Genomic DNA, 26,980 nt, shown 5'->3' with positions numbered 1-26,980 from the left:
AGGGAGGGGTGGCCGCGCGGTGGAGCAAAAGCAAGCGCGCGCGCGCCGGCTGTTGGGAGGCGGGACGGCGCGAGCGGGTCGAGCGTAGTAGGCCGTGGCTCTTCCCCCCCACCTCCTCTCCCTCCCTCCCTTCCCCCCACGCCTTGGGCCGAAGCCCTGATGTGAGCCGGATCGCTGGACCCAGAAAGGCGGAGACAGAGCACGATGAAGAAGGACGTGAGGATCCTGCTGGTGGGAGAACGTGAGTGAGGGAAAGGAGGGAGCGGCTGGGAAGGTCAGCATTGAAGGAGAGGGGGAAGCAAGGGAACTGGGCCGGAGGGATGGGAAGCCGGCTCGCCGCGCTGAATGAACCACGTTGAGGGCGGGGGGGGGGAGTTGGCTGGCTGGGGAGGACAGGGAGAGCCGATGTTTGCGAAGGTAAGAGATGGCACGTGTTTTAACGTCTTCCTTTTTATTGGAACGGAGGTGTGTGTGGGGTGGTGGTTGGGTGGACCTGGCCGAAAGGTGGCCGGAGAGAAGGAGAAAGTGTTGGGGGGCGGAGAAGTAGGTGCGGGGGATTTAAGCGAAAGTAGGAGAAGGAAAGGACAGCCGGGCAGGGTATTAAAAAGCAAGAACAAAACGGGATTAAGGGTGCAGTAATGGGATTTTATAGGACCTTGGGGCGGGGAGGGGGTGGGGAGAAACAGGCTGAAGAAGAGGGGGACTAGTTTTAGGAGATGCCGAAATTTGACAAGGGGTTGTAGAAAGGGGCAGAGGAAAAGGCAGAGCGGAACTGAAGGGATAAAGGTATAATATTCCGCAAATGTAATTTTTTTTTATCTGGGTGGAAAACGGAACTCTTTGGGTATAATGATGAAGTTTGCTCCAAAATACACTATTAGGACACCTGCTGAGGAGGGCAATAAGCTAGGTAATCTCCAAACTCTATTTTGATGGGCACCCGGAGACTGGTTTCATATGGGGTTAGGTTTATTTTAAGTGTTGGGCTTGCCATTTGATGGAAGACAGATGAAGATATAGAAAGGTGCAAGTTAATTTAATCTTTTCACCTGGGAAAAAGATGTTTTTCCTTCCTTTTCGTCTTTTGTCAGGGCCATCTCATCTTCTGCTTTTATATTTTGGATCAAAGTTTTTTTTTATACAGTAGCAAGTTGCTGTCACAAGGGCACCAGCTGTCCTGTCTCAAAATAAAAGTCACCAAGTTTCCTTTGCTCCCCTAACCCCCCCCCCTGCCCCAAATCAGCTGCTTATTGTAAGATACATGCTCTTGCTAGGCTTTCATTGATTATTTAAACATTATTGGCGATTTGGGCCTAAGGCTTTTTGACTCATCTCTAAATATGGAATCCAATACAGGATTTTGGACAAATATGTCCAAAGTACTGTATGTTCCCTCAGCAGATGTCCTAATAATGTATTTTACAGCAAAATGATTGTACATAGTTTTCCACTGAATATATTTGCTGAAAGTATGCTCCTATGTAAGTAATACAAACTGACAGAGCACCTCAGAAATATATTAGATTCCAGATCTCTTGATTTATAAATTGTTTAATCCCTGACTAGTGGTCATTCTGTTTGGTGCTGATGGAAGTTATAGACCAAAATATCTGGCATTCACATGGCTACAATTAACTCAGATCTAGCTATTTACTTAACTGTTCCATGTCTTTGATAATCTGTCTTCTGGCATTCACGTTATGCTTGGCTATTAAGTGTTCTGTATGGTATATGGAATACAGACTAATAGGTCCGTAATTTAAATATGTGGTAGGCTACTTAAAGGTTGAAGTGTTTGTGAATGCATATTCATTATACAATGAGCAGCAACCTAATTTGCGTAACAAGTTGGGGAAGATTTATTTTCTGATGAGTTTGTCATTAAATGTGCTTTTTTGGGTTGTATGTTAACGAAGAATGATGTGTGAATAATGTCAGAAAATTGATGACTGGCTGCTATCGTAATATTGTGTAAAGTTACCAAGATTGCTCTGAATGTTAATGACTCTGATGTCTTATGGGTCTAGCAATTATGAATTATTGTTGAAATTTGAATGAGGGATTAATTAATTAAAATGGTTTTGGTTGATTTGCTTTATTTAGAATACCGTAGTTCAAGAATTGAGAGTTTGGACTTTTCCTTAAAGCTCTTCATGAGATTTTGGGAGGGAATTGGGAATAAGAATTCTGTTGTGCTTGTTTTCTCTTTTGACCCCATCATTTTTTCTTTTAAATTACTTGAAGACTGTTGCATATGTACCTGCCAGATACTGTGAAATATTTATAAATCAGGAGTTCCTGTTTTCCAAACCAATGTTTTCTTCTCAGCATAGCAACCTGATGCTTCCAGAGATTTTGATCTTGTACAATTATATTTTTTTGCTGCTAGCCACTATAACGAGACTGATGGGAGATAAAGTCCCAAACCTCCAGAGGGCATTAGGTCATTTATTTGGGTATGCAGGGTGACATAGTCTTGCACTGAGAATGTGCACATATTTAGCTATTAGTTCATTTATATTTAGTTTGAATTTCCAGGTCAATGGTGTTAAAAATAATCTGTGAGAATTCAGCCATGGAGAGTGTGTTTTATCTTCTTGGAAGACTTAAATAAATAATGATTTGTTTAAAGAGATTATTATCCTGCCTCCTGACTTGTTTTGTTAGTTGTGTGACCTTGAAAAATGTTTCCTAAAAGCAAGCACGATGAGATTTGCATCGTAAAAACCATAGATAGGGTGGCATTTTGAACTTTTTTGACTATTCGTTTTACGCAGATTGCAGACAACTTTTAAAATCAGAAAAGCTGGTCATGGGCAGCCTGTTGACAAAGTACAATTTGAGACAAAGTGTGTTGCCCTCAAATCAAATCAAAATATCTTCTCCTACAATTCTATTGTCTTAGACAATAGACTATGTTGCTATCTGACTAAGCATGAAGAAGCTGAATTTAAAACCTCCTGAATGTAGGCTGCAAGTCTAATTCTCGAGGACTCTGTGGGTGGGTGTTTTGTTTGTATGTGTTTGCCTTAGAGTCAGTGTTGACTCCTGGTGACTGACTGGACAGACTCCTATAGTTTTCTTGGCAAGAGAGCAGAAGTGGTTTGCTATTGCCTTCTTTCTAGAGTTGAAATAGAATGACCAGCCCAAGACCACTCAGCTGATTTTATATCTAAATCGGGACTAGAATTCATGTTCTCCTGGGTTCTGCTGTCCCAGTGATTTAACCACAACACCAAACAGGCGCTCTCAGAGGGAGTTTTAGCTGCTGGGAACGGTACTGTCAGAAATGCTTCATGTTAGTACATGTGGTTCATACATGTGACAAGACTGTTGCTGCTCAGAAGATTGGTCTGAGACCAAAATCTTCAAGCTGTCCTTTAGCTGTGCTTTGATTTGTCTAGTGACTGTTGAAATTGGGAGCCTAAATTTAGAAAATAGAATCCTTATTTAGGGAAATGTTGTTTGCCAGGGGGCATGGGGAAACTAAGGCATTCTTTGAAAGGATTAGGATTATACATATTTATTTTTAGAATGTATTATTTAATTTTTAACGTATAGTCTGAAAATATTTTTTTTTTAAACTGGCATGCTGACATTATTATAGAGCTGTCTCCTCTTAGAGCCAAATTGGTTTCATAACTTTCCGTAGCATAATTCGATTCTAGAAAAACGAGTTTGCATCACTGCAATTGACAGGTATAAATGTTGATATGTTTTTTTAATAATTCCCATAATATGTAGTACATATTTCCTCTCTCCATAAGTCCTATATCATATCAAGATCAGTTTTTTATTTAGAAGACTGACAATTCTGGAAATATTTTGAGCTGAAATTAGTTTGGAATGTTTCCAGAATGATCAGAACTGTATTGGAATGTATATAGAGGATCTTTTTTATTTGAAATACTTTGTACATCGCTAATTTAAATAGAGAATGTGTATTCTCTGCCATATTGCGTAGGTTTAGTATAAAATTGAAACATAGCAGTGAAGGATCACACATTGAGAGATACAGAGGGTAGTCTGCAAATATACATGGTACAATATCCTCGACTTACAGCAGTTCATTTAGTGACCATTCAGCATTACAACAGCACCGAAAAAAGTGACTTGTGATCATTTTTCACACTTATGACTGTTGCAGCATCCCCATGGTCACGTGATCAAAACTCAGACACTTGGCAACTGACTCATGTTTATGATTGTTGTTGTGTCCCAAGGTCATGTGATCAACTTTTGCAACCTTTTGACAAGCAAAATCAACGGGGAAGCCAGATAGATATACTTAACAACCATGTTTCTAATTTATCAACTGCAGTGAGTCACTTAACAAGTGTGGCAAGAAAAGCCGTAAAATGGGTCAAAACTTACTTAACAAATATCTCACTTAACAACAGAAATGGGCTCAATTGTGGTTGTAGTTTGAGGACTATCTGTAATTGTCAATGTTTTAAGGTTCGGGCATGAAAGGATACTATAAATATACCAATTGTTAAACTATATTTTTAGTTGTGTGCTATGACGCATTTGGTGTATTTGAAGTTTACTTGTGTGGGCAACTCATGTTTTTTGAAAACAGAATTAGGCCATAAGCTACTTTCTGGAAATACTGTGCTTCAATTTCAGCAATATTGCAGCCACTTTAACATTTTTGGAAAGCTAAAATATTTCAATGTAAACTTTTGCATAACAGAGACTTTGGACAATTTTAATAACCTTTATTAAATCTGTGAAGTGTGGAAAGCTAAATCACACCCTACATAAATTTATCTTTTTGAGTACTTGGATTGAATCTGAACAAGTGCATTACTACCATAGAAAAATACTGTTTGGTGATATTGAAGTCCTTTGGATTGATATGTGGTGGTAGTTGCACCCATGTATATGTGAATGTGTCTGTAAATTTACATTTCTAAAGGAATTGTATAATTTTCATTTGATGAAAATGCTCAACTGAACTTTACAAATCCATAATTTTTAAAATATAACAAGCTTGTGCTCATTTATATTTGTTGATTATATATAAATGTATTGGGTAAATTTAAAGGAGAAGAATGTGCCTGGTGATAGCAGAACAAATGCTAATGAAAGATTGAATACTCTCTCCTTCTGCAGTTGCCTCAAATTTGGGAATATTTTCACATATGGGCTTAACATATGTGCAGTTAAATAGGAACTAAAATTCTGCTTTTCCACAAAGCAGTTCCCATGATGTTTAGTCTTATGCCACACAAAGTCAATACTAAGCTATACATTAAAATAGACATGTCTACTTGCTGGGTTTTTATTGGTTGATTTTGTCCAGGCTGATATATGAAAATAAAATAAAAGAAATTTTTAAAAAGAAAGGAAAATTATTCTAACCCAGTCTTCACAGGCAAAAAGACATGCTGCTGTTCTGTTATGATTTTGGATAGTAAAAAGTAAGCTTGCATTGCCAATCTCAGTCAAGATATTATTATTGTTATTAATTTTTTATGCCAGTTATATACAAATCAAACATGAAAAAAAGGTTTCCATATCTCCTAGGGAACTATTTGACCATCTGCAAAAAGATTCAGTGCTGTACCAGTTTTAAAAGTATTAATAGCACTTTTATTTCTGATTGCAAGATTCAACAAGGCCTAACTTTAGGAAACTCATAGAGTCATTTGAATATCCTAGTAGGCCAACAGTCATTTTGCATGAAGTCATTATGCTCATTCAGTTCTTCCTGTAAGACAAAGACTTTAAAAGGCTTTTAAAAAAATCTTCCAAAGCCGCAGCATCAAAAGTTTTCTTGGCTCAGAAAGAAGTTAGCTTTCTCCTATTCTTTCTTACTTAATTGACATAGAATATCTATCTCATTCTGTTGCATTGAAATGACAGTTGTTGCTTTAAATGACAATATCACATGATATCTACCAGTTGTTTCATAGTTAAATACAGATAGTCCTTGACTTACAACCACAGTTGAGCTCAAAATTTCTCTTGTTAAGCGAAACATTTGTTAAGTGAGTTTTGCCCCATTTTACAACTTTCCTTGACACACTTGTTAAATGAATCACCGCAGTTGCTAAGTTAGTAATACAGTTGTTAAGTGAATCTAGTTTCCCCATTGATTTTGCTTGTTGGAAGGTGATCACATGATCCCGGGACACTGTGGCCATCATAAATATGAGTCAGTTGCCAAGCATCTGAATTTTGATCATGTGACTATGGGGATGCTGCAATGGTCGTAAGTGTGAAAAATGGTAAGTCACTTTCTTCAGTGCTGTTGTAACTTCAAATAGTCATTAAACGGATGGTTGTAAATCAGGGACTACCTGTAGTGAGAATTCTGGGCCATTATTTGGGGTGTTTCTTCTGATACTTCTTAATTTATTCTCAAACTAATTTATAGTAAATACAATTTGCTTTTCATTCAAAAATAATACTGGTATAATTCTAACCCCTGTTTCCACAACACACATAGCCTATCCAGTCACTAACCTAGTCAGATTTTATTAAAAATGAAAGTGGAGCATAATCACAAAAAGTGGGCCAAAAGTTTCCATTTTGGAATGACATGTGATCCCTTTTCCATCAATTCCATGAGCTTTGAACTGATTCCTGGCTTTTTCCTGATGGAACTGCCAGCAGCAAGCATTGTTGGGCTACTACAGCAAGCTAATACTAATGTTATTCATTGTGTGTACCGTACTTATATCACAACTGATTAGGTTTAATTAACTGGACTCACACTAGGCATGATTTGGGCTATGTTTGACCACCTGGAATTTAAGTTGACTAGATCAGTTGGTCTGGTTATGATGTTCCCCAGATATTCTAACCAATCCACAACTGACCTAGTTAAGCGTGTTGTAGAAAGAAAGTCACATCAATTGCTATCCTGGTATATAGTAATCCAGTAGTCTTCAAAAGCGTTGATCAGTGCAGTAATTTGGCAAAGTCTTGTTTGTTAAATTGAACCCCAGAATTCTTTATTATGAGGATGTTGTAGTTTTAATCTTGTTTGGAAAGGAGTTGTATATCAAGGATCCCCAGGGGTCCATGGACCAGTACCAGTCCATGTCCTGTTAGGAACCAGGCTGCACAAACGAGTGAAGCTTCATCTATGCATGTGTGGGAGCTAGATAGCATGCAAAACCATCTCTCCCTTCCCCTCCAGTCGTGGTCCTGCCACCACGAAGGTTGGGGACCACTGCTGTATATTCGTGCAAGGATTTTTTCCCCTTATTAGCTGACCTATATTAAGATTTTCTTTTTAAAAAATGAGAAAGTTTTGTAGAACTCACCATATTGATTGTACTTTTATAGTTGTCATTTCAAAGAACCATGGCTCTATTTTTTAAAAATAAGGGTTTGTCTACAGTTTTATTGCTAGTTAGCAGTACTATTGCTGGTAGTAACTCTTGACACCATCCCTCCCCCCCCCCCTGCCAAGAATTACCTATGGAAATCCTTCAGGAATGTTCATCTTCTCAATTTCACAGCCAGAGTTGGGAAGACATCACTTATCATGTCTCTTGTCAGTGAAGAATTTCCTGAAGAGGTAAGTTTTCATGACACTTGATTTTTAAAAAATCCTTGTGAAATTAAATTTCTATTTATTTATTTATTTATTTATTTATTTATTTATTTATTTATTTATTTATTTATTTGACGTAACAGATTATACATACAGTGGACAGCATTCTGCTGTGAGTTACATTTGCTAGAGTACATCATTGCCATCATCTGTAAAGGGTATCGTTACATAAATTGTATATTATATAATTGTAAATTATATAAAATTGCAATAATTGCATACTTGTCAATATACCAGATGTTCATTAGAAACAGATATGTGTCCTCTGGCGCAGTGGTTAAATGTAGCACTGCAGGCTACTTCAGCTGACTGCAGTTCTGCAGTTCGGCTGTTCAAATCTCACCAGCTCAGGGTTGACTCAGCCTTCCATCCTTCCGAGGTGGATAAAATGAGGACCCGGATTGTTGTTGGGGGCAATATGCTGACTCTGTAAACTGCTTAGAGAGGGCTGAAAGCCCTATGAAGCGGTATATGTCTAACTGCTATCTATTCATGTTTCACTATATTTTTAAAGCCCTTGATAGAAATAAAAAACTCCTAAAGCATAAGCTTAGATAATATAATATAAGTATTTGCTTCTAAAAGTATCGGTATGTATTTTATGCTATTTTCTTCTAGATACACAAAAGTGGGATTCCTTTATAAGCTTTGAAAAATGTGGGAAATTAGGTTAAAGAAATTTGTAAGTTTAACATGTACAAGTTACTTAACACATTAACCATTTCTATTCGTAGTTGATACGATGACTGACACAGTATAATAATATATTTTTGATCATTAGCGTGCAAGATTTTATTGCCATAATTTTCATTAGGCTAAAATCTGACTGTATATGACAGTCTGTGATGAATGGCTTGGTAAAAATCATTGAACATCTGAGAATGGAATGGAGAGTTCCATTGTTATCCATTATGTTCTGTGGAAAAATCAATGATAAGGAATATAGTGTTCTAGCTGTTTGCTATGGTTTTATATCAAACCTTATTAGTCATGGGATTCATTGATTAGAAAGTTGTGTAGTAGAACTACTTGGAATTGTTAGAAATAGAAATTATGTAGCAGTCAGACTTTGGAACAAACTGGATTTTTTATGGTAAGGAATGCACAATGTTGAATTTCCTTAATGGAGACTGGTGAAATCAAATAAGGTTGCAAATAGTAAAAAAATTGTATTATTTAACTGCATTTGAAGTTTCCTGCTTAAGGGGAGGTATCATAGATAATTGCTCAATTTCTCCTATTAGAGGTTACAAACTTTGCAATTTATATAAAGCATTTAACTAAGATTTCTGCTTTTCATACATCAAGGTTCCTCCCCGAGCTGAAGAAATCACTATCCCGGCTGATGTTACTCCAGAAAGAGTGCCAACCCATATAGTGGATTATTCAGGTAATTTTATAAATTAAAAAAGAGACATTCATTATGGTTTGGCTGCTCTGGGAATGGAGGTATCAAAGAACAATTCATCAGGTGTATAAAGGAAAAATATGGACAGTAGCATATAGAGCTCTAAGATTAATGTATTGAAAATCCTCTCTTCTACCCAATTAACAGTGCTTCTCTGTCTTTACAGCTTATGCATCTAATATACAGGTTGTCCTTGACTTAGTAACCATTCGTTTAATGGCCATTTGAAATTACAATGCCACTGAAAAAAGTGACTTATGACTGGTTTTCACACAGCCATTGCAGCATCCCCATGGTCGTGTAATCCAAATTCCGGCACTTGGCAACTACCATATGTTTATAACAATTGGATTGTCCTGGGGTCATGTGATCACCATTTGTAACCATCCCAGCTGACTTCCGACAAGCAAAGTCAATGGAAGAAGCTGGAAAAGTCAATGGGGAAAGTACTATTTACCAAACATCACTTTCTTAGAAGTGACTTGATTCCCCCCCCCATTAAATTCATTTATAAGATGTAGCAAACATATAAAGTTTCCATTTGTCAAATTTTTAAGATTAGAGGCAAGAAAATAAATTGGTAGAGGTTCATTTGTTATCTTCACTCTGATAATTCTTTGTTGCAACACTGTTATAAAACCTTGGGTTTACCGAGCTTGATTTAACAGATTTTACATTTAGCATGCAACATTTTAATCCAAACTTCACCCCAATGTAGCAGACAGTCTAACCTCATTTAGTGGACAAATCTCCTAAATCTAAATTCAGGGTAGACCTAACTTGCCTTATTACATAATTTTGCTGGTTATGTTACGTCACATTATGCAAGTGATACATATTGAAATATAATGGTCATTCACATTTAACAAATACTATCTCCTCAAGCTTTTACTGTATTCCCCATTCTTTTTTATTATTTCCCATTTTATCTAACTTTACTTGGGAGACTGGAAAACAAATAATTGATCAAAGACTGTCTTACATTGCACAATCAAAAGAATAACGTAGGACTTTATTTTTCCAATACATTGAACCTGCATGCTTAAATGATCTTTCTTTTCTCTGGCTCTAGAATGCTAATGTTTGTGTAGTCAAAAATGAGATCAATCAAAGATAAGGACTTTCTAGTTGTCCTTTTAATAGGTTGATAGAAAGTACAAATAGAATAGCAGATGGCTTGGGAATGTGCTTGGTTACAGAAAGTTAGAATAGTATGTGGAAATTTATTTATTTTATATCCCAACTTGTGTGCAAATGCTTAGGGCAAGGTGTAATGGAGCATCTTGAAAATCAGTTGTTAATTATGTATATAGCATTCCAAACTGCAATATTTGCAGTTTGGAATGCTATACTAATAGTCTGATTAAGACTGGAAAACATTTTGTCTCTTACTATTTAAGTATACTTACTGGCCTTTCTTTGATCATTTAGATGAATAATAATTGTAACATTCTATTCCATGCAGAATATGAGCAAAGCGACGAACAGCTCCATCGTGAAATATCTCAGGTGAGCGGAATGTGTCTTCTGTCCTGAAATAATTGTGATTTACCTATTCTGTGGAACTTGTTGAATTTCTTTCCATGAGAAAAGTCAGAATCATTCTGATTATTATGAAATTATTGTGTAATGAAAAGTATCCCCTTTCCTTACACACATGAACTGGGTTCATTACCAAACCGACCCAAAGCCCACTTCACTTACCCTTGTATGTGAACTACTTAAAGTACCCTTATAGTGAAATATTCACAACAACCTGGATTGATTGACTCTTGAGTGCTGAAAGGGAAAAATCAGACAGGAACCAGAGGCCAAATGTTTTATATTTACCTTATCTCAATTTTGGTATAGCTGATGTGCTACCTAGTAAAACAGCTTAAATAAGGAGACGGCCTTCCCGATGGGATTTTCAAAAGCATTCCAGTAATATGCTGTAATGTACACTGGGTCTGCCTTTTTCTTTGTCTTGTCTTTGAAATATAGTAGGTCAAAGATATAGAAACTCTAATTCTGTTTTTGCCCAAAGCTACTCTGCTGGAAGCCCAGTGTACACAGGTTTTTGTTTGTTTGCAGGCTTAATACATTTATGTTGCATCTTCAAAGTGATTTGGTTGCTTTAAATGAGCCAGGTTTTCAACACCTGGCAAATCATCATTTAAAAGAAATGATTTATCTGAGTGCTGATGTAGGAATGAGGAAAGCTTGTACCATGATGAATATATCCTTGGGCTATGAAACATTCTCACTTTCGGTTCTTCCCATTAGACTGTCAGTCGAAATGTCTTAACTGGAATGGATGTTTAGTAAAGTATATCCTTGCAGCTGTGTGGTTGTCAGGAACAGGCCCAGGTTTTCAAAGTCCTTCATGCCAGAATGATGGGGGGGGACGGACTTAAGCAAAAATATTTCCTATACATTTATTTTGAAATTTTTACATGGCCATTAGAACCTCAAAACTCAAATACAAACTAAGTTAAAAATAACTATAATACCATAGGCAGGCACCTGAACAAACTCACAGTGCAGCTATATATCAACGATGGGCACTAACATCCCAGCGACTGAGGTAACATCCAGGACCAAGTCTTCATGACCTTCCAGGACACCTGGAATTTTGGGATATTTCCGATCTTAAGGAAATTATTACGCATAACAGGCACTACAACAGAATGGGCCCGTCTCCTAGGTCCCATCAGATGATGTTTAATAGGTGGGACCTGGAGCATGCCCACTTTATCAGATCGGGTGGGAAAACTGAAGTTCAAGTCATTTAATCCTGTGCCATGCAAGGCTTTGATGGCAATAACCACATTGAATTATATCCAGAATTGTACTGGGGGCCAGTGTAGCACCCACAAGAGCAGGGCAACACAGGAATAATACAAACCACATCCAATGCATTCAGAATTTGGATATGCTGCAACATATGGATCAGTTGAAGCTTCTGGGCATTTTTCAAGGATATCATTGTAGAATATATTTGCAGTAATCCAATTGGGAAGTGACTAAGGCATGAGTGATTCCAGGCAGCCTTTCTTGGACTAGGATGGGCGTACAAGATGATTTTAAAAATAAACTAATGGATCTTTGTCTTGATTTGATGACTAATGAGCAGACTTCCTCTTATGGATTGAAATTTTTCAATCTAACCTCAGAACACCCATCCCATGGAACAACAAAAAAGATAGGGAAAAGATGGAGAAGAAATGCCCTTTGCACAAGCAGAACAAGTTTCTGTTGAAATAATAGGCTGCTTTTTTCAGATGCTGAAACTTTTACTGATAAATTTGGTGGGAAAGTTAGTGAATTTGTTTGTAAGTATAGTTCACTTTGAAGCATATGATTCCACATTTTCGCAAATCCATTTATGATTTTTCTAATCTTTACCAAACAAACTCCAAACAAGATTCACCAAATTACATTCAAGTTTCAAGTTTCAAAAATAGGTCTATATTTGTGTTTTTATTCTTTATGCCCACAGTACAAAACCTACAAGCAAACTGCTAGTTCACAATTTTAATATCTCATATTTATTGAATATCAGAAGGAACTATCAAGTGGTCTTTCATAATGTCTTTTAAGATATTTGCTGAGAAAAACCTTACAGTTATAAACCATTTGCTTCTTCTTTGTCCCAGGCAAATGTAATTTGCATAGTATATGCAGTTAACAACAAGAATTCAATTGATAAGGTATGAGGAAAGCACTTTTTAATTTGTCCATATATTATTATAACATACCCTATATTGTCAAAAGTATTCGCTCGCCTTCCTTTACTTGCATATGAACTTACTGTATGTGACATCCCATTCCTAATCCATAGGGTTCAATATGATATCGGTCCACCCTTTGCAGCTACAACAGCTTCAACTCTTCTGGGAAGGCTGTCCACAAGGTTTAGGAGTGTGTTTATGGGACTTTTTGACCATTCTTCCAGAAGCGCATTTGTGAGGTCACACACTGATGTTGGATGAGTTTACCTGGCCTACCACTTCGTGGCTGAGTTGCTGTCGTTCCCAAACACTTCCACGTTCTTATAATACAGCTGACAGTTGACTGTGGAATTTTTAGGAGCGAGGAAATTTCACGACTGGATTTGTTGCACAGGTGGCATCCTATCACAGTTCCACGCTGGAATTCATGAGTTCCTGAGAGCGACCCATTCTTTCACAAATGTTTGTAAAAACAGTCTGCGTGTCTAGGTACTTGATTTTATACACCTGTGGCCATGGAAGTGATTGGAACACCTGATTCTGATTATTTGGATGGATGAGCGAATACTTTTGGCAATATAGTGTACTTCTTGATCTTGAATATGTTTGCTTTCATATGTTAAGGTCGCCATTTTGAAAGATGATGAAATTGTCTTTTCTTAATTTTCTATCAATCCAAGTGGATCTTTTCTTCTTTAGTCCTAAAATGTGTGGTAGAATTGCTTTGTTTTCTTGATAGACAAAGTGTGGCCCTTTCACTTGTAATCATCTAATGCAGGGTAGTCAACCTTTTTATACCTACCACCCACTTTTGTGTATCTGTTAGTAGTAAACATTTCTAAACGCCCACCAGTTCCACAGTAATGGTGATTTATAAAGTAGGGAAGTAACTTTACTTTATAAAATTTATAAAGCAAGAGTTACAGCAAACCCCTACCGCCCACCATGAAAACTGGAACGCCCACTAGTGGGCGGTAGGGACCAGGTTGACTACCACTTATCTAATGAAAGGGCATATTTTGCTGTTTTTAAATTTAACATATTGAATGATCCAGATGAGGAAACTAGGGACCTCATCTGTAAAAGAATTCAAATAAACTTTAAATGCTATGGAATATATATTTTTTAGTTTGAGTAGAACAGAATATATGCAGTTTATGATTAAATTGTGGAGTCCTTGATGGTCTCTGAGTTTGTTATTTGTTTCCAGGCATTTCATTACTCTATTAGGTAACATCATCAATCATCAATGCCAGTATGAGGTTTTCCCCTTGTTTACACAGTAATTTGCCCTGCTAGTGTTGATGGTGACATAGTTCCTTGATTAGACATTGTTTTTTGCTTGATAGTTTGAGTGTCTTGATTAATCTCTGCTTATCTGGATATTGGCTGTTGGAGAGTAATATGTCCTGTTTCTATTTGTCTCCTTAGCTTTTTGTTGCCTCTTTTAAATGGTGTATAAATATATTTTCTTTCCATGTGTTTATTAATGGCTGATTGTCTGAATTCCCTAGCTTTTTTGAATTTGGCTTAACACCAAGCAAACCAGGGAAACAAGCAGAAAACAATCAAGGAACTACGAAGGAGAAAACCACATTCCCACCAGCACTGTCCGAGCAAGCTAATGTATATATCATAAGCAGGGAGCAAATCCCACACTCACTGGCACTGATGATGTCACCTAGTTGGGTAATAAAACATCTGCAGCAAACAACCAAGTTTAGAGAGCACCAAGAGCTCCACAGTAATTTTAGTTTTTCTGATGAAGTCTTGTGATATTTCATTTAGAAAAACTTAACAGTATTATTAGTGTTGATACATTAATATTTAGGCATGGAATGTGAAAGTAATTTGAATTTAGTGAATATTGCATGAGGTAATTATATTAGAATCTGAAAAAGATCCAATTATTTAGAAAGTTGCATTCATTTTGGGGTAAGAGGGTAGGAAAATTGTTTGTGGCGCTGCTGGATATCTTTGAGGAAAATGTGCAGTTCCTACATAGGAGATTATGTATTTTTTGCATGCAATTATGTTGAATGGAGTTTTTGTTCTATTTTTTACCCCCTAAATTTGACACTGGAATTTATCATTTCACAATTATCAGTGAAGGAAAGCAAACTTAATTTTTGTATATCTGCCATAAGGATTACCTTGTCTTGCCTATTTGTTCCTACCCTTTGCACTTGCATTCTTCTTCAAATGTATTTTAAATATTCAGAAATCTAATAGCAAAATAGAAATATATAGTGAAATGAATAATGGAGCCTTACTTTTTAAAATGAATATTGATTTATTGCTTTAGGTAACAAGCCGGTGGATCCCTCTCATCAATGAAAGAACAGATAAAGATAGCAGGTGCACATTAAAATCTTTTAATGTTCAATAGTGAAAAATTAAAGAATATTATTGAAACGCCAATTATAATTACATTTTAGAGGAAGGTTATTGATAAACTCACAGTTTATTTCCTGACCTTTTCATTAGCTTGCTTCTTACTGTACTGTTGGGAATTGCTTAGCTATCTGGAATTGATGTTTAAAAAATAATTGCATTTATTTTGTTAGATTTATATCTGGCTTTTCACCCAGGAGTTCAAATTTGTCTACCTGTGATAGTTCGATAGTTTGCACATGGTTTGAAAACAGTAAGGGAATTTGGGTAATTCAGTGAATATATGTATGTGGTCTAATCCAGGTAATAATTCTAAACTTAAATAAATGTAAACTACCGGTATTAGATATTAAAGTTACATTTGAAACATAACTGAAATGCTGGCATTCTTTTATACAGTATAAGATGTTTACATTCCTAGACATGCCCAAGGAAACCAGGATTCGTTATTGTATTGAACTGTGATTTTCACATAAGGGAAAACTACTCATATTTTAATGAACAAATGTATTGTGCATAATTAACTTAAATTAACATAATTTTTATCCTAGCCATGTTTGTTTATAGGAATGTATTGCTTGCTGTGGTAGTGAAAGATCATATATAGCCTTCAAACCAGCCATATAACCGATTTAGTTAAAACTATTGTGTTTTATGGCCAAAGAGACCAGAATTTTCAATGTCACATATTTATTTATTTATTGGCCGTCTATCCTAGCACAGGGTAACTCTGGGCAGCTTACAGTATTAAAAGGATAAAACTACATGTGGTTGATTTGAGAGATGGTCCTATCACTTCAGAAATTATGTTCCTTTACTACGGTATACTATGGGGCTAAAATTTGAATACCAATTTGAACAGCAAATAATAGGGTTTTTTTGCTGTGTGTTTATGAGCTATCTAATATTGTTTTAATTTTTCAGTGTGAGAACTTCTATTTTTTTTTCAGGCTTCCGCTTATATTGGTTGGAAACAAGTCAGACCTGGTTGAGTACAGTAGCATGGAAACCATCCTTCCCATCATGAACCAGTATACAGAGATTGAAACTTGTGTAGAGGTATTGAAAAAAACATGTTTGTGGTTATGCATAGTTACATCATGGAAATCAGAATTCTAATTTTAAATAAATCTAGGATTGCAGTTCTGACCTAGGCTTCCTGATACAGTAAAAAGCACACACTTAGTCCCCAAAACCCTCTTTTTATTTCAGCAGCTGTGAATTATGTTCATTCACAGCCCTTAATGAGTCACAAATAATTTGTAGAGTCTGCCAGAAGTCTGCCAAATTCTTTCAGGATAAGGCTGATAAACACCCGCCATTATCTCCCTTGAAACATTGCCAAAGACCTAACTGGCAATTAGCTTGCAAGGCCACATGGAGCAAAGAGTCAAAAAGGAGCTTTAGAATTTAAACCCACCAGAACGACAATGTTGCTTCCTGCAAAGGCTGCCATGCCTTTGCCCCTCCTTTATGTCTTATAGGAGGGGCCAATCACCTCCAAGCCTTACTCCCAAGTCGTCCCTTTTGTCTTAACTGTTCTTGCCTTATGGCAGCTCTGCGCATGCACGCACTGGGAACAGGCTCCCCCTGTTCCTCTGCTTCACTGATTTCCAACTCTGGAGGCTCCGGAGGCAACACATAACTCCCAGAGCCCTTGTTTGAGCCTTCCCAAGGACTGGCCCAGGTTCCTCCCCAGTCTCCTCACTGTCCGACTCTGCTGCCAGTTCCACAGGCTTCCGGTGGGCCACAACAGTAGTAGAGGGAAGCACCTGCTGTACCGGCTGGGGGAATAAGGGGCTGTTGGGAGGTTGTGTCTCTTCTGTCCCAGAAAATACCAAGAGAACAGCTTAGCTTCAGCTACAGGTAGTCCTCAACAATTCATTTAGTGACCGTGCAAATTTACAACGGCACTGAAAAAAGTGACATGACCATTTTTCATTGTTATGACCTTTGCAACATCCTGATCATCATGCGATCAAAATTCAGATGCTTGGCAACTGGTTCATACTTACTACCGCTGCTGTGTCCCAAGGTCATGTGATCCCTTTGCAACCTTCTGACAACCAAAGACAATGGGGAAGCCCGATTCACTTCACAACCAGATTACTAACTAATGAACTGCAGTGATTCACTTTACAAGCGTGGTGAGAAAGGTTGTAAAATGGGGCAACACTCATTTAACAAATGTCTCACTTAACAACAGAAATTTTGGACTCAATTGTGATTGTAAGTCGAGGACTACCTGTATTGATCAAAAAAAGGGGCAGATACAGGAAGCTTTTTTTCCCCAGAATGAGTACTGGCAGTTTTTTCATGGAGTATTGAATTGTGGAGAACAACATTCTGCTTTCTGTACAAAAGAGTTGAATTGAGTGTTACTAGTAACAGCAAAAAAAGAAATCTGTTCACAACTGAATACAAATGCCATTTTTATTGACCATTCCTTTTTTTAAAAAAATGTATTTCTAGATTGTAAATCAGCAGGGCTTTTTTTTTTAAACGTAAGCTGCTTTGGGGAAGAGTATTTATTTGCAAATTAGATTAAAATATAATTAAAGGAAATAGAAATGTAACTGTTTTTACTGCCCAGGTATTCTGAAATCATTTTCCATTTTAATTAATTTCAAGGATTTGCATCTAAAAATAAAATTGAAGCAGCTAAAAATAAAAATAAAACTGATGCATATGGTAAAATGAGGTCAAGATAACAGTAGGCTTCAAAACTAAAACTTTAAACACTAAATGAGATAAAATTTTTTGATGTGATATTGTTCAAAAGAATCTCTTCCATCATGACACTATTCCATAAGCAGAATATGCAAATGCTTGGATGAAGAGACTTTCAATCCAATAGCTATATATTAAGCCTTTTTCTTCCATATTGTGGTAAAGATTTCAAAACTCCTCTTTATTTTTTCTTCTAGTGCTCAGCAAAGAATTTGAAGAACATATCTGAATTGTTTTATTATGCACAGAAAGCAGTTTTACACCCTACAGGGCCCCTCTATTGTCCAGAGGAAAAAGAGGTATATTGATACTTTTCTGCTATAAAATCCATCTCTGTTAATAACTCCCAGTCTTAAAGAGCTAAAAGAGACATAGTATATTTGGAAGTGATCTTTCAGCGTATGGTTCTCAGTGTTTTGCCATTTTCTGCTTTATTTGCAGATTTGTTTGAAGGAAAAAAAATTCAAGGTGAAAACGTGAATGCTGTTTAAGGTAGAGAGGTTTAGTGGCTGGAATGAGATATAACATTTTAAGAAAATAGAAATATCTTCACCCTTCCAGTCTTCTCCAAGTCAGAATGTTCCGAATTGATGTGTCACCTATCTTTCTAGTTTTAATCATTTCTTCTACTCTCTGGTAGTCTCCTTCCCCAAGCAGACCAAAATATTATTGAAAATTACAAACTGATATTCTACAAGCTTTCATTATGATGTTAAACCTCTTCTTTACTGTTCCTAAGGATTGCCTAACAGGTCATTCTCTTGATCAGTTATGTTTGTTCTGAAAAATCAATTCCACTTTATAGAGTTTAATGTTAAGTGGGCATCCCTGTCACTTCACAAATGAAAGATCACGTAGAATACATGATTTCCTGATAGCTCTTGACTAGTTCTCTTGGTTCTTATCTTTGACAGCAATACTGTCAAAACACTGGTTGTTCTATAAAATAAAGAAAAGATCATACCGAACCATTATATATTTGGTGCTGGTTTAGCACAATGTACATACATAGCTAATTGTGGTTTATTGAATCACAGTTTAGCACTTTGACAAAGATTTCTGTCTCTCCTACTTATAAAAGCTTGTTTCCTTCCTGATTTTCTACAAAATAGGAATAATGAAGTGACAGGATTGATGGCTTTTACTGTAATAGAGAAAAAATTATGACAAGCTTGAGCATGAGTTAGAAATTGTTTTAGGCTCTATTTTACAAAAAGATTTGCTAGCATTGTGACCACACAGTAGCAATATGCATTGCCTTTCTGAGTGGCAAAGATATACAGGCTCCTTGTGAACAGAGGAGTGGAAAACATCCAATATTCCAACACGATCACTTTACAAATAATTGTATATAAAGAATTGATTGTGTCCTGGATTCCACATTGATTATAGATACAGTATTATAATGAACGTTCCTACAACTCCACTTTTCTTCTGACACTGTAGATACTTTTCAGCTTGTGCAGCCTAAGTACATTACATTGGCAGACTATTTAGGAAGAGTGAGGCCTAGTGCTTGCTCACTGGACATTTGCCTGTTCTCAAATCATCTTTGGGATGATAGGATACCTGTAATCAGAAAGAAGTAGTGAGTAGGATCCTGCCGTGAGAGTTGATGATGCTTGCGCGTTTCAATAACAATCATTGCAATTATTCTCAGTCTTAGATCAAAATTTCAGAGTGATCAATTCCAGGTGATTCTGGATCTAATTGATGCAGATTCCATTCTTCAAGATTTTTGGTCTTGTCTTTGACTGGAATTATTGCTGCTGTGTTTGACATATAGCAGTTTATCATGATCATATGCCCTGTTGATGAGGGTTGTTGTTGTTTTTTAAACTTTTTTTGCAGCTTTAGTGGTCTAATGTTTACTCAGATGTTACCTGAAGGTTCCTTTTTATATTGGCTTTATTATTTGGATGCTAATACCCAATTCTGTTCACTGAAATTAATATTTGGGAACAATGAAGAACTAAATGTGGGCTAACATACATGTTTAATTCGGGAGGTTCAGTGCGTTTATGTCTGAGTTTCATTTGGATTTAAATGTTTGACTTCAAAAGGCATGTAGAAGGAATTATATTATGATTTGGGAATGCTCGAGGATTCAGATCTGCTGTAACAAAAATGGCTAAGAGTAGCTTTCATCCTCTGGTGTTGATTTAAAAAAAAGGGTGGTGGTGGTAAACAGTCCCTGTGGATTTTCCTCCACTAGTCATTGCCAACTAGAATAGTGTTTATTTCCATTTCAAGGCCATTGAGCCAGTGCTGTCTGAAGACATTTCTGCAGTCATGTGGCCAGCATGACATCACGAAGTGCTTTACCTTCTCACCGAAGTGGTACCTATTAAACTACTCAGATTCATATTTTGAATAGTCTTGGAGGGGGGGGTTGCAAAGTGCTCCTGGAGGGGTGGGGGGCCAAAAACGAGCAAAAAGTGAAAACGGGTCCATTTTTTGCTCATTTCTGCCCTCCCCAGCCCTAGGAGCTCTCTGAAAGCCTCCATAAGGGTATGCACGGCCATTTTGGTGAAGGGGCAGGGCTTTGGGAGGCAAAAAATTCTGTATTCGATGTATAAGGCACACCCAGATTTCCAGCCTCTTTTTGGAGGAAAAAAGGTGCGTCTTATACTCCGAAAAATATGGTATTAATCTGACACTCTGGCCCACAGTGTTCCTGTGTAATTTGATGGCTTAATGAATTCTTTTCTGTTTCTGTTGACTGTGAATTAAGAATAATCTTAAATGAAATCAATTGACTAATTTGGAACCTAATGCTTAATAGATCTCTCATATAATGGTTACCTCTTGTGTTGTGATACTTTGAGTTTGCAGACTGAGGGATGAATTAATATTTATTCTCATGCTTTAAAGACTTGATGGATGAAATGTAGTTCTCATAATTAGCTAAGAAATGTGATTTGCAAAACAGGCTGAATTCATGTATCTTATTCCTGCATGCTAAATTATGAGTGACATTATGAGGCCAGTTTGGAAAAAACTCCAAACAGAAAACCAATAAAAACCACCTTAAACCAAATGTAACCTACAAAATGTCACTTTTGAATTTTATTTCAGGATAGGTAAAATATTACAGGGACAATGCAGAGGAGAGGACCCATTTTAGAGTTGAAATCCAAAACCTTGTACAGTTTTAAATATTACAAACAAGGAATTTTGTGAAAACTGAGCTGTTACTCTTATTGAAACTTATTTTATTGTGCATGCATATTTCCCTTTTTTTCACTTACACAACTTTTTGTGAATCTGGATTGGGACTTTGTCAGCCACCCAATACTTTGGAATACCAGTAACCTGACTTTTTCTGTGTTTGTCTGTATTGTGACCTTGTTAGCAAGGTCACAATACATTAGCAGATTGTACATTAGCAGATTGAACCCATAAGTGATCCATTCAGCAAAGTTATTACCATGCATGACCCCAGATTGGATTATAAGATCCTCTATATATGCTTGGATATCTCTATCAAATCGAATGCCAGATTGGCCCCTAAGATAGCCTAGCTATTTATTTCAATCGTAGGTTTCATTGTCCCAGCCATAATCAGTATACAGACTTCTAGGAGGAAAGATTAAGACTCAAATCAGGTTTGCTTTATACTCCCCCCCCCCTTAAAACTTGTCAGTAGATTACGTAATATTGTTTTTACCACATGATGCTCAGCAGATCTGTCTGCAATTGTGGGAATCATTTGTCAAAATAATTTGGAAAAATAAACAGATTTAGGAGGACTGACCTACAACATGTAAACAAAAATGTCAATGGGTGTTTTGGAAGAGATAGGAAGGTAGCATGTGTGAGAATATTGATTCAGATTATTATTTTTTGGTTGATTGTGTCTTGTGAAAACAGTAAAGTTTTTAGATTGCATCAAAATATGGCAGGGAAATAAAATGCAGTAATCCCCATTCCTTGGTTCACCTAAATCTGTAGATGAAACCTGCCTGCATAAAAGCCTTAACTCGGATCTTTCGAATTTCTGATCAAGATAATGATGGCACCCTGAATGATGCAGAACTCAACTTCTTTCAGGTATTTCTTCATTTTCTGTTGTGTTTCATCCTGAACTGTTCATTAAACCTCAAGAGAAATACCTCAGTTGAAACCACTGCTGATATTTTAATGTTTTGGCCATGTAAGGCCGGGGTACTATGCTCATTGTAGAGGACTTTAATTGTGGTGGTAAGGGTGGGGTTGAAGTGGCTGCAGAAACAAAGGCTGAAAACGTTGCAAGACTTTTGCTATCATCCTCTCCTTTCAGAGAGATGGGAGCAGTGAGCTTCTGTGTCTCCAAAGATACAGCAATTGTTTGTTGTTCATTACATGTATATAGCAATAGCACTTAGGCTTATATACTGCTTCACAGTGCTTTCCAACCCTCTCTAAGCAGTTTATGGAGTCAGCCTATTGCCCCTACCAATCTGGGTCCTCATTTTACCCACCTCAGAAGGATGGAAGGCTGAGTCAACCTTGAACTGGTGGGACTTGAACTGCTGGCAATCAGCAGTCAGCAAATGTAGCCTGCAGTACTGCACTATTGCGCCACCATGGCTCACATACCACTTGTCTCACTGTTGCAGTGACTCTGGGCAGCATACAGAATGATAAAAAGTCTTTTTTTTAAGTAACAGAGAAGGATTAAAAATAAGAAGGTTAAATAAGAACTAAAAAGCAAGAGGGCAGGCAATGTTGGGGTTGGGATCGTCTCTCTCTATCCCATCAGCCACCCCAGCATAGGGTGCACCAATTGAGGCTGTGACCAAGCACCCAAACCAATTTTTAAGGCTCTTCCAGAAAGCCAGGAGGGTGGGGGCTGACCTCACCTCCAGTAGGAGAATATACCAAAGGACGGGGACATTTATGGTTGGACTTCTTTTTTCAGTTCTTCCTAAAGAAAAGCAGGGGAAAGTAGCGCTGCTCTAAAGATTCATTCCACCAGACATAGAAGAATAAGATGCCAGAATATAGCCACGCTATATTGCAAACAGTGCTGTGGATTCTGTATTCAGAACTCTCTTGCAAAAAGTAGTGACGTATCTTCTGAGTTGGACAGGTGCAACTAGCTTCTGCTTGACCACATGGCTGGCTAAGAAGCTGCAACATGCATCTTCTGCACATCTAACCACAGGGCTAGTAGCTAACCCTGCTACTTGTATGAAACTGGTAGTCTAACATGAGACATGGAAGCTGTTTACAGTGCACTGAACCTTTATCAATGAATATTGATTTCAAATATTTCTACTCTCTTTAGAGAATTTGCTTTAACACACCACTGGCATCTCAAGCATTAGAAGATGTAAAGAATGTAGTAAGGAAAAATCTAAGTGATGGAGTTGTTGACAATGGACTAACGTTGAAGGGTGAGGACCTCATTCTTTTTCGTTATTATATGAAATATGGGAAGGAGATCTGCTGACAAATCTAGAAACTATAGCAAAAACCACAACTTGATATCTATTTATGAATTTGGAAGCCGACAGAACTGCATGGATTTAAATGCACCATGCTTGTACTTTGGCCTTTCTGTGTAGACCAATAGTTTGGGTATGGAATTAGTTAGGCAACTTATTAACCCATTTTATGTGTAAATCGGAGTCCGTAAGTTCTAGATGCATATTTGTTAAGCTGGAAACAATTGGGTCTGTTGATTTGCCTGCATCTGGAAACTGGCTGCAGGGGTTGTGATAATTCATTTTCTACAAGAATGTGCAGTTTTCCAGATTCACAAGGGAAAAAATGATGTGGAGTGTGACTACATCTGCCAGTAATATGTGCTGGTACCTCTTAAAAACACATTTTCTTGGGTTCACATGCAGATTCTTAAGGAGCTGTTTACAGAAATGATAGCTGGGTCCACATGCTTTGAATCACCTTTTTCCTAGAGAGCTGCTCAGTGGTCAGCCAGATTGATGGAAGCATGATGCTTTCATAGCATTTGGTAGGATCTTATTTAAAAGATACACTTGCATACCTGGAGCATCTTCGTTGTGTTTTCAATTCTAACCTCTCTCCCTGGCCTGTGTTCTAGATTGCCAATTAAACAACTGTCTTTTCAGGCTTTCTTTTTCTCCACACATTATTCATCCAGCGAGGGAGGCACGAAACAACTTGGACAGTATTGCGGCGCTTTGGATATGATGATGACCTAGAGCTCACACCAGAGTATTTATTTCCCCTGTATGTATCAATCAGTTTTTAAAACTTAGTTTAAATTGAATTGGTATTATTGACCTATAAAATGTAAAACCTCTGTTTCACTGCAGAAAATCAGGTACTTTCTAGAACATGAAAGTCTGTTGACTTGACCAAGTAATATCATTCAGTGTTGCTTTCCATTGTGTCCAACCAAGTAGTTTTGGATTGTTTCTACCCAATATAGCGACACATATAATGCTGAATTGGATCTATTTTTAAGAATATTGCTCATAGCATGAAATTATTCCAATCTACTCATCAAGAGGAAACATTTAGTTAGTCGGCGTCTAAAATTTTGAAACTAGTATGTGATGTTTAGAAGGTTATTGGCCAATTATGGTAGTTCTAGAGAATTGGAAGTAAATTTTAACACCTACATAGCACTGGGTTTTGAAGAAACCATGATAGTAAAATTCTTGCAAGGTATGATCATTAGATGCCTTTTCAGTCAGGAGACTCTTTGAATGTGCTTAATTTTTGTCATTGAAGCAAACTGGATTTCAAAACGTTTGGATTTTTCTAGCTACCTTCCATATATGCACCCAGCATTATAGAATAAGCCTCCAATGATGAGTGCAGGTTATGATGTGGGTGTGACATATGGGTAGTTCTTAACTTATCACCATTCATTTAGTGACAGTTTGAGATGACAATGGCACTGAAAAAAATTACATACAACAAATTCTCACACTTGTGATTATCATATCATTCCCACAAGCATGTGATCAAAATTTGGGTGTTGACAAAGAGCATATATTTGCAACAGTTGAGGTGTCCTGGGGTCATGTGCCTGTCAATTAAGGCCTTCCCAGCTGGCTTTCAACAAGCAAAGTCAGTGGGGGAAGCTGGATTCAGATAACAACTGTGATTTATTGAATGACTGTGTGATTTACTTAACAACCTTGACAAAAAAAGATTGTAAAATCAGGTGCAGCTCTGTTAACCACTGCCTTACTTAGCAGCAGCAGAAATTCTGCTCCCAATTATGGTCATAAGTGCAGGACTACCTATATTACATTCAGAGTTTGAATATTGGACATTTCAATATTAACTCTTAGAGAACAGCGGCAGAAAGAGTACTCATCTCTTGCTTATGGGCTTCATAGGATCATCTGATTAGCCATTGGAGATAGGGAATAGTGGACTTGATAAGTCTCTGGTCGGTTTGTCGGTCTGTATGCATGCATGTATGAATTTATTCAACATATTCAACATTTATCCATCTTACCTGGAGGTGACTTCAGGTGATCTATGATCATTAAAAAAGAACTACATGTTAAAACCTTAATGCAGTAAATAGTAACATTAAATTAGTTTAAAATTGACAAAGTGGAGAAAGAAAGAAAGATGCACGATGGGAGGTGGAGTTTTTATCTTAGTCCGCTAACCACTTCCAGAATGACACGCCCCCAATTGCAAGACTCACTTTGTTCTTTTTTGTTAGGTAAGCATACTTCTTTTTCAAAGATATTGCTTTTTCTCCAATCAGGTTAAAAATACCTTCTGACTGCACAACAGAATTAAACCATCATGCATACTTGTTCCTTCAAAGCATGTTTGATAAGCATGATTTGGTAAGTTTTTTATCTGATTTTGGAATTTTTTAAGATGAACACATGATTGATTGAGCAATTGGATAGTATTTTTGTAACCAGCCTCAGACTGAAAATTCCTGGCAATATACAACACTATGCAAGACACACACACACACACACACACACACACACACACACACACACACTATAGTTGTTTTAATTGCTTTATGAAACACCTGGAGAAACAGCACTTGGTCAGTGTCTGAGAATAGTGAATTGCAAAACATGGACATCAAACTAGGAAAGGCTTGCCATCTAGTCCCATCCCAGTTACTTTGCTATTGAAGGCACTTGAAATGATTAAAATATATTAAATATTTAACTTGTTTTGTTGCATAGTATATTTTAGGATTTGCCAATCAAGTGACTCTGTTATATATAAAATACAGGTTTTGTGGAGTCCTTGGTTCTCTCTGAGCCTGGTTATTTTCTTGCAGACATTTCATTACCTAGCTAGGTAACATCATCAGTGCTAGAAGGAGGTGGGATTTGCGCTCTGTTTATCGTTCTCTTTCCCAGAAGTTCTTAGTCAAAGCCATTTGAGGCACAATGAAGCATAGAAAACCAAGCTATGTCAGTTGACTTACTAAACAAAGCTAACTGGCTATAAATAAATATAAATCTATTTTCAGGACCGAGACTGTGCTTTGTCTCCTGAAGAACTCAAGGATTTGTTCAAAATCTTCCCTTACATGCCATGGGGACCAGATGTCAACAGCACTGTTTGTACAAATGAAAGGGGTTGGATAACATATCAGGGATTTCTTTCTCAGTGGACGTAAGTGTAGCATATAAATTAGAGATTGCCCACAACTTGTTTAGAAACAGCTATTCTTTTAATGGTAGAAAGTGAAAAATGAACTGCTTTCAAAGATAGTTTATGTGATTGGTACTATATGGTTGTTTCTTTGGATATGGCTACTATTTCTAATTGCAAATACATTATTATATTATTGAAAATTATTCCCAGCACTCTTAAGAACAAGCGTGTTTGAAAAAGAAATGAAGCCAAAATGTTCTTTCTCATATACTATGATTTAATCAGGAAGGAAGTTCAATAATCATATGATTGTAACCCAGGCAAGTTTCACAAGTTAATTCTGCATTGAATTAAAAGCCAATTGCTCTCTCTGAAATTTCATTAAGACCTGCTTAATAAAGATTGCCATACTTGTTTCACACAAGCAGGTTGCCCAAGAGAACTATTACTATGACTAGAAATAAGACTATGTGATCTTTCTTTCTACTATCCATTCCACTATCTTGACTTTTTAATACATGACATGCAAACTGATAAATGTAAAACATACCTTAACATGATAAAGTCTTGAGCTGTAATCCAACTGCATAC

At 37.0% G+C, this 26,980-nt stretch overlaps 1 protein-coding gene across 8 annotated transcripts in view; it reads left to right on the top strand.

Annotated features, from left to right (window-relative positions):
* RHOT1 (ras homolog family member T1) overlaps positions 1-26,980 on the top strand; it is a 56,347-nt gene continuing 29,367 nt past the window's right edge. For 2 of the 8 annotated variants that reach the window (XM_087710314.1, XM_087710312.1), the window contains exons 1-13: positions 2-241; positions 7,479-7,537; positions 8,882-8,963; positions 10,447-10,490; positions 12,620-12,673; positions 15,000-15,052; positions 16,039-16,147; positions 18,016-18,117; positions 21,773-21,871; positions 23,091-23,199; positions 23,896-24,016; positions 25,524-25,608; positions 26,262-26,407. In XM_087710314.1, the coding sequence (XP_087566440.1) occupies positions 205-241; positions 7,479-7,537; positions 8,882-8,963; positions 10,447-10,490; positions 12,620-12,673; positions 15,000-15,052; positions 16,039-16,147; positions 18,016-18,117; positions 21,773-21,871; positions 23,091-23,199; positions 23,896-24,016; positions 25,524-25,608; positions 26,262-26,407 (1,100 nt within the window). In that variant the 5' untranslated portion in view covers positions 2-204. Of the gene's footprint in view, positions 242-367; positions 418-7,478; positions 7,538-8,881; positions 8,964-10,446; positions 10,491-12,619; positions 12,674-14,999; positions 15,053-16,038; positions 16,148-18,015; positions 18,118-21,772; positions 21,872-23,090; positions 23,200-23,895; positions 24,017-25,523; positions 25,609-26,261; positions 26,408-26,980 lie in introns of those variants that run through there. The other 6 variants (XM_087710311.1, XM_087710315.1, XM_087710317.1 and 3 more) reach the window with 6 other exon arrangements.

Source organism: Thamnophis sirtalis, unplaced genomic scaffold, assembly GCF_051295495.1.
Source record: "Thamnophis sirtalis isolate CommonGarterSnake01/CBP01778 unplaced genomic scaffold, rThaSir2_p1.2 scaffold_3, whole genome shotgun sequence".
Lineage (NCBI taxonomy): Eukaryota > Metazoa > Chordata > Lepidosauria > Squamata > Natricidae > Thamnophis > Thamnophis sirtalis.
The sequence above is the reverse complement of the archived record's forward strand: the minus strand, read 5'-3'. Positions and strand labels throughout refer to the sequence as shown.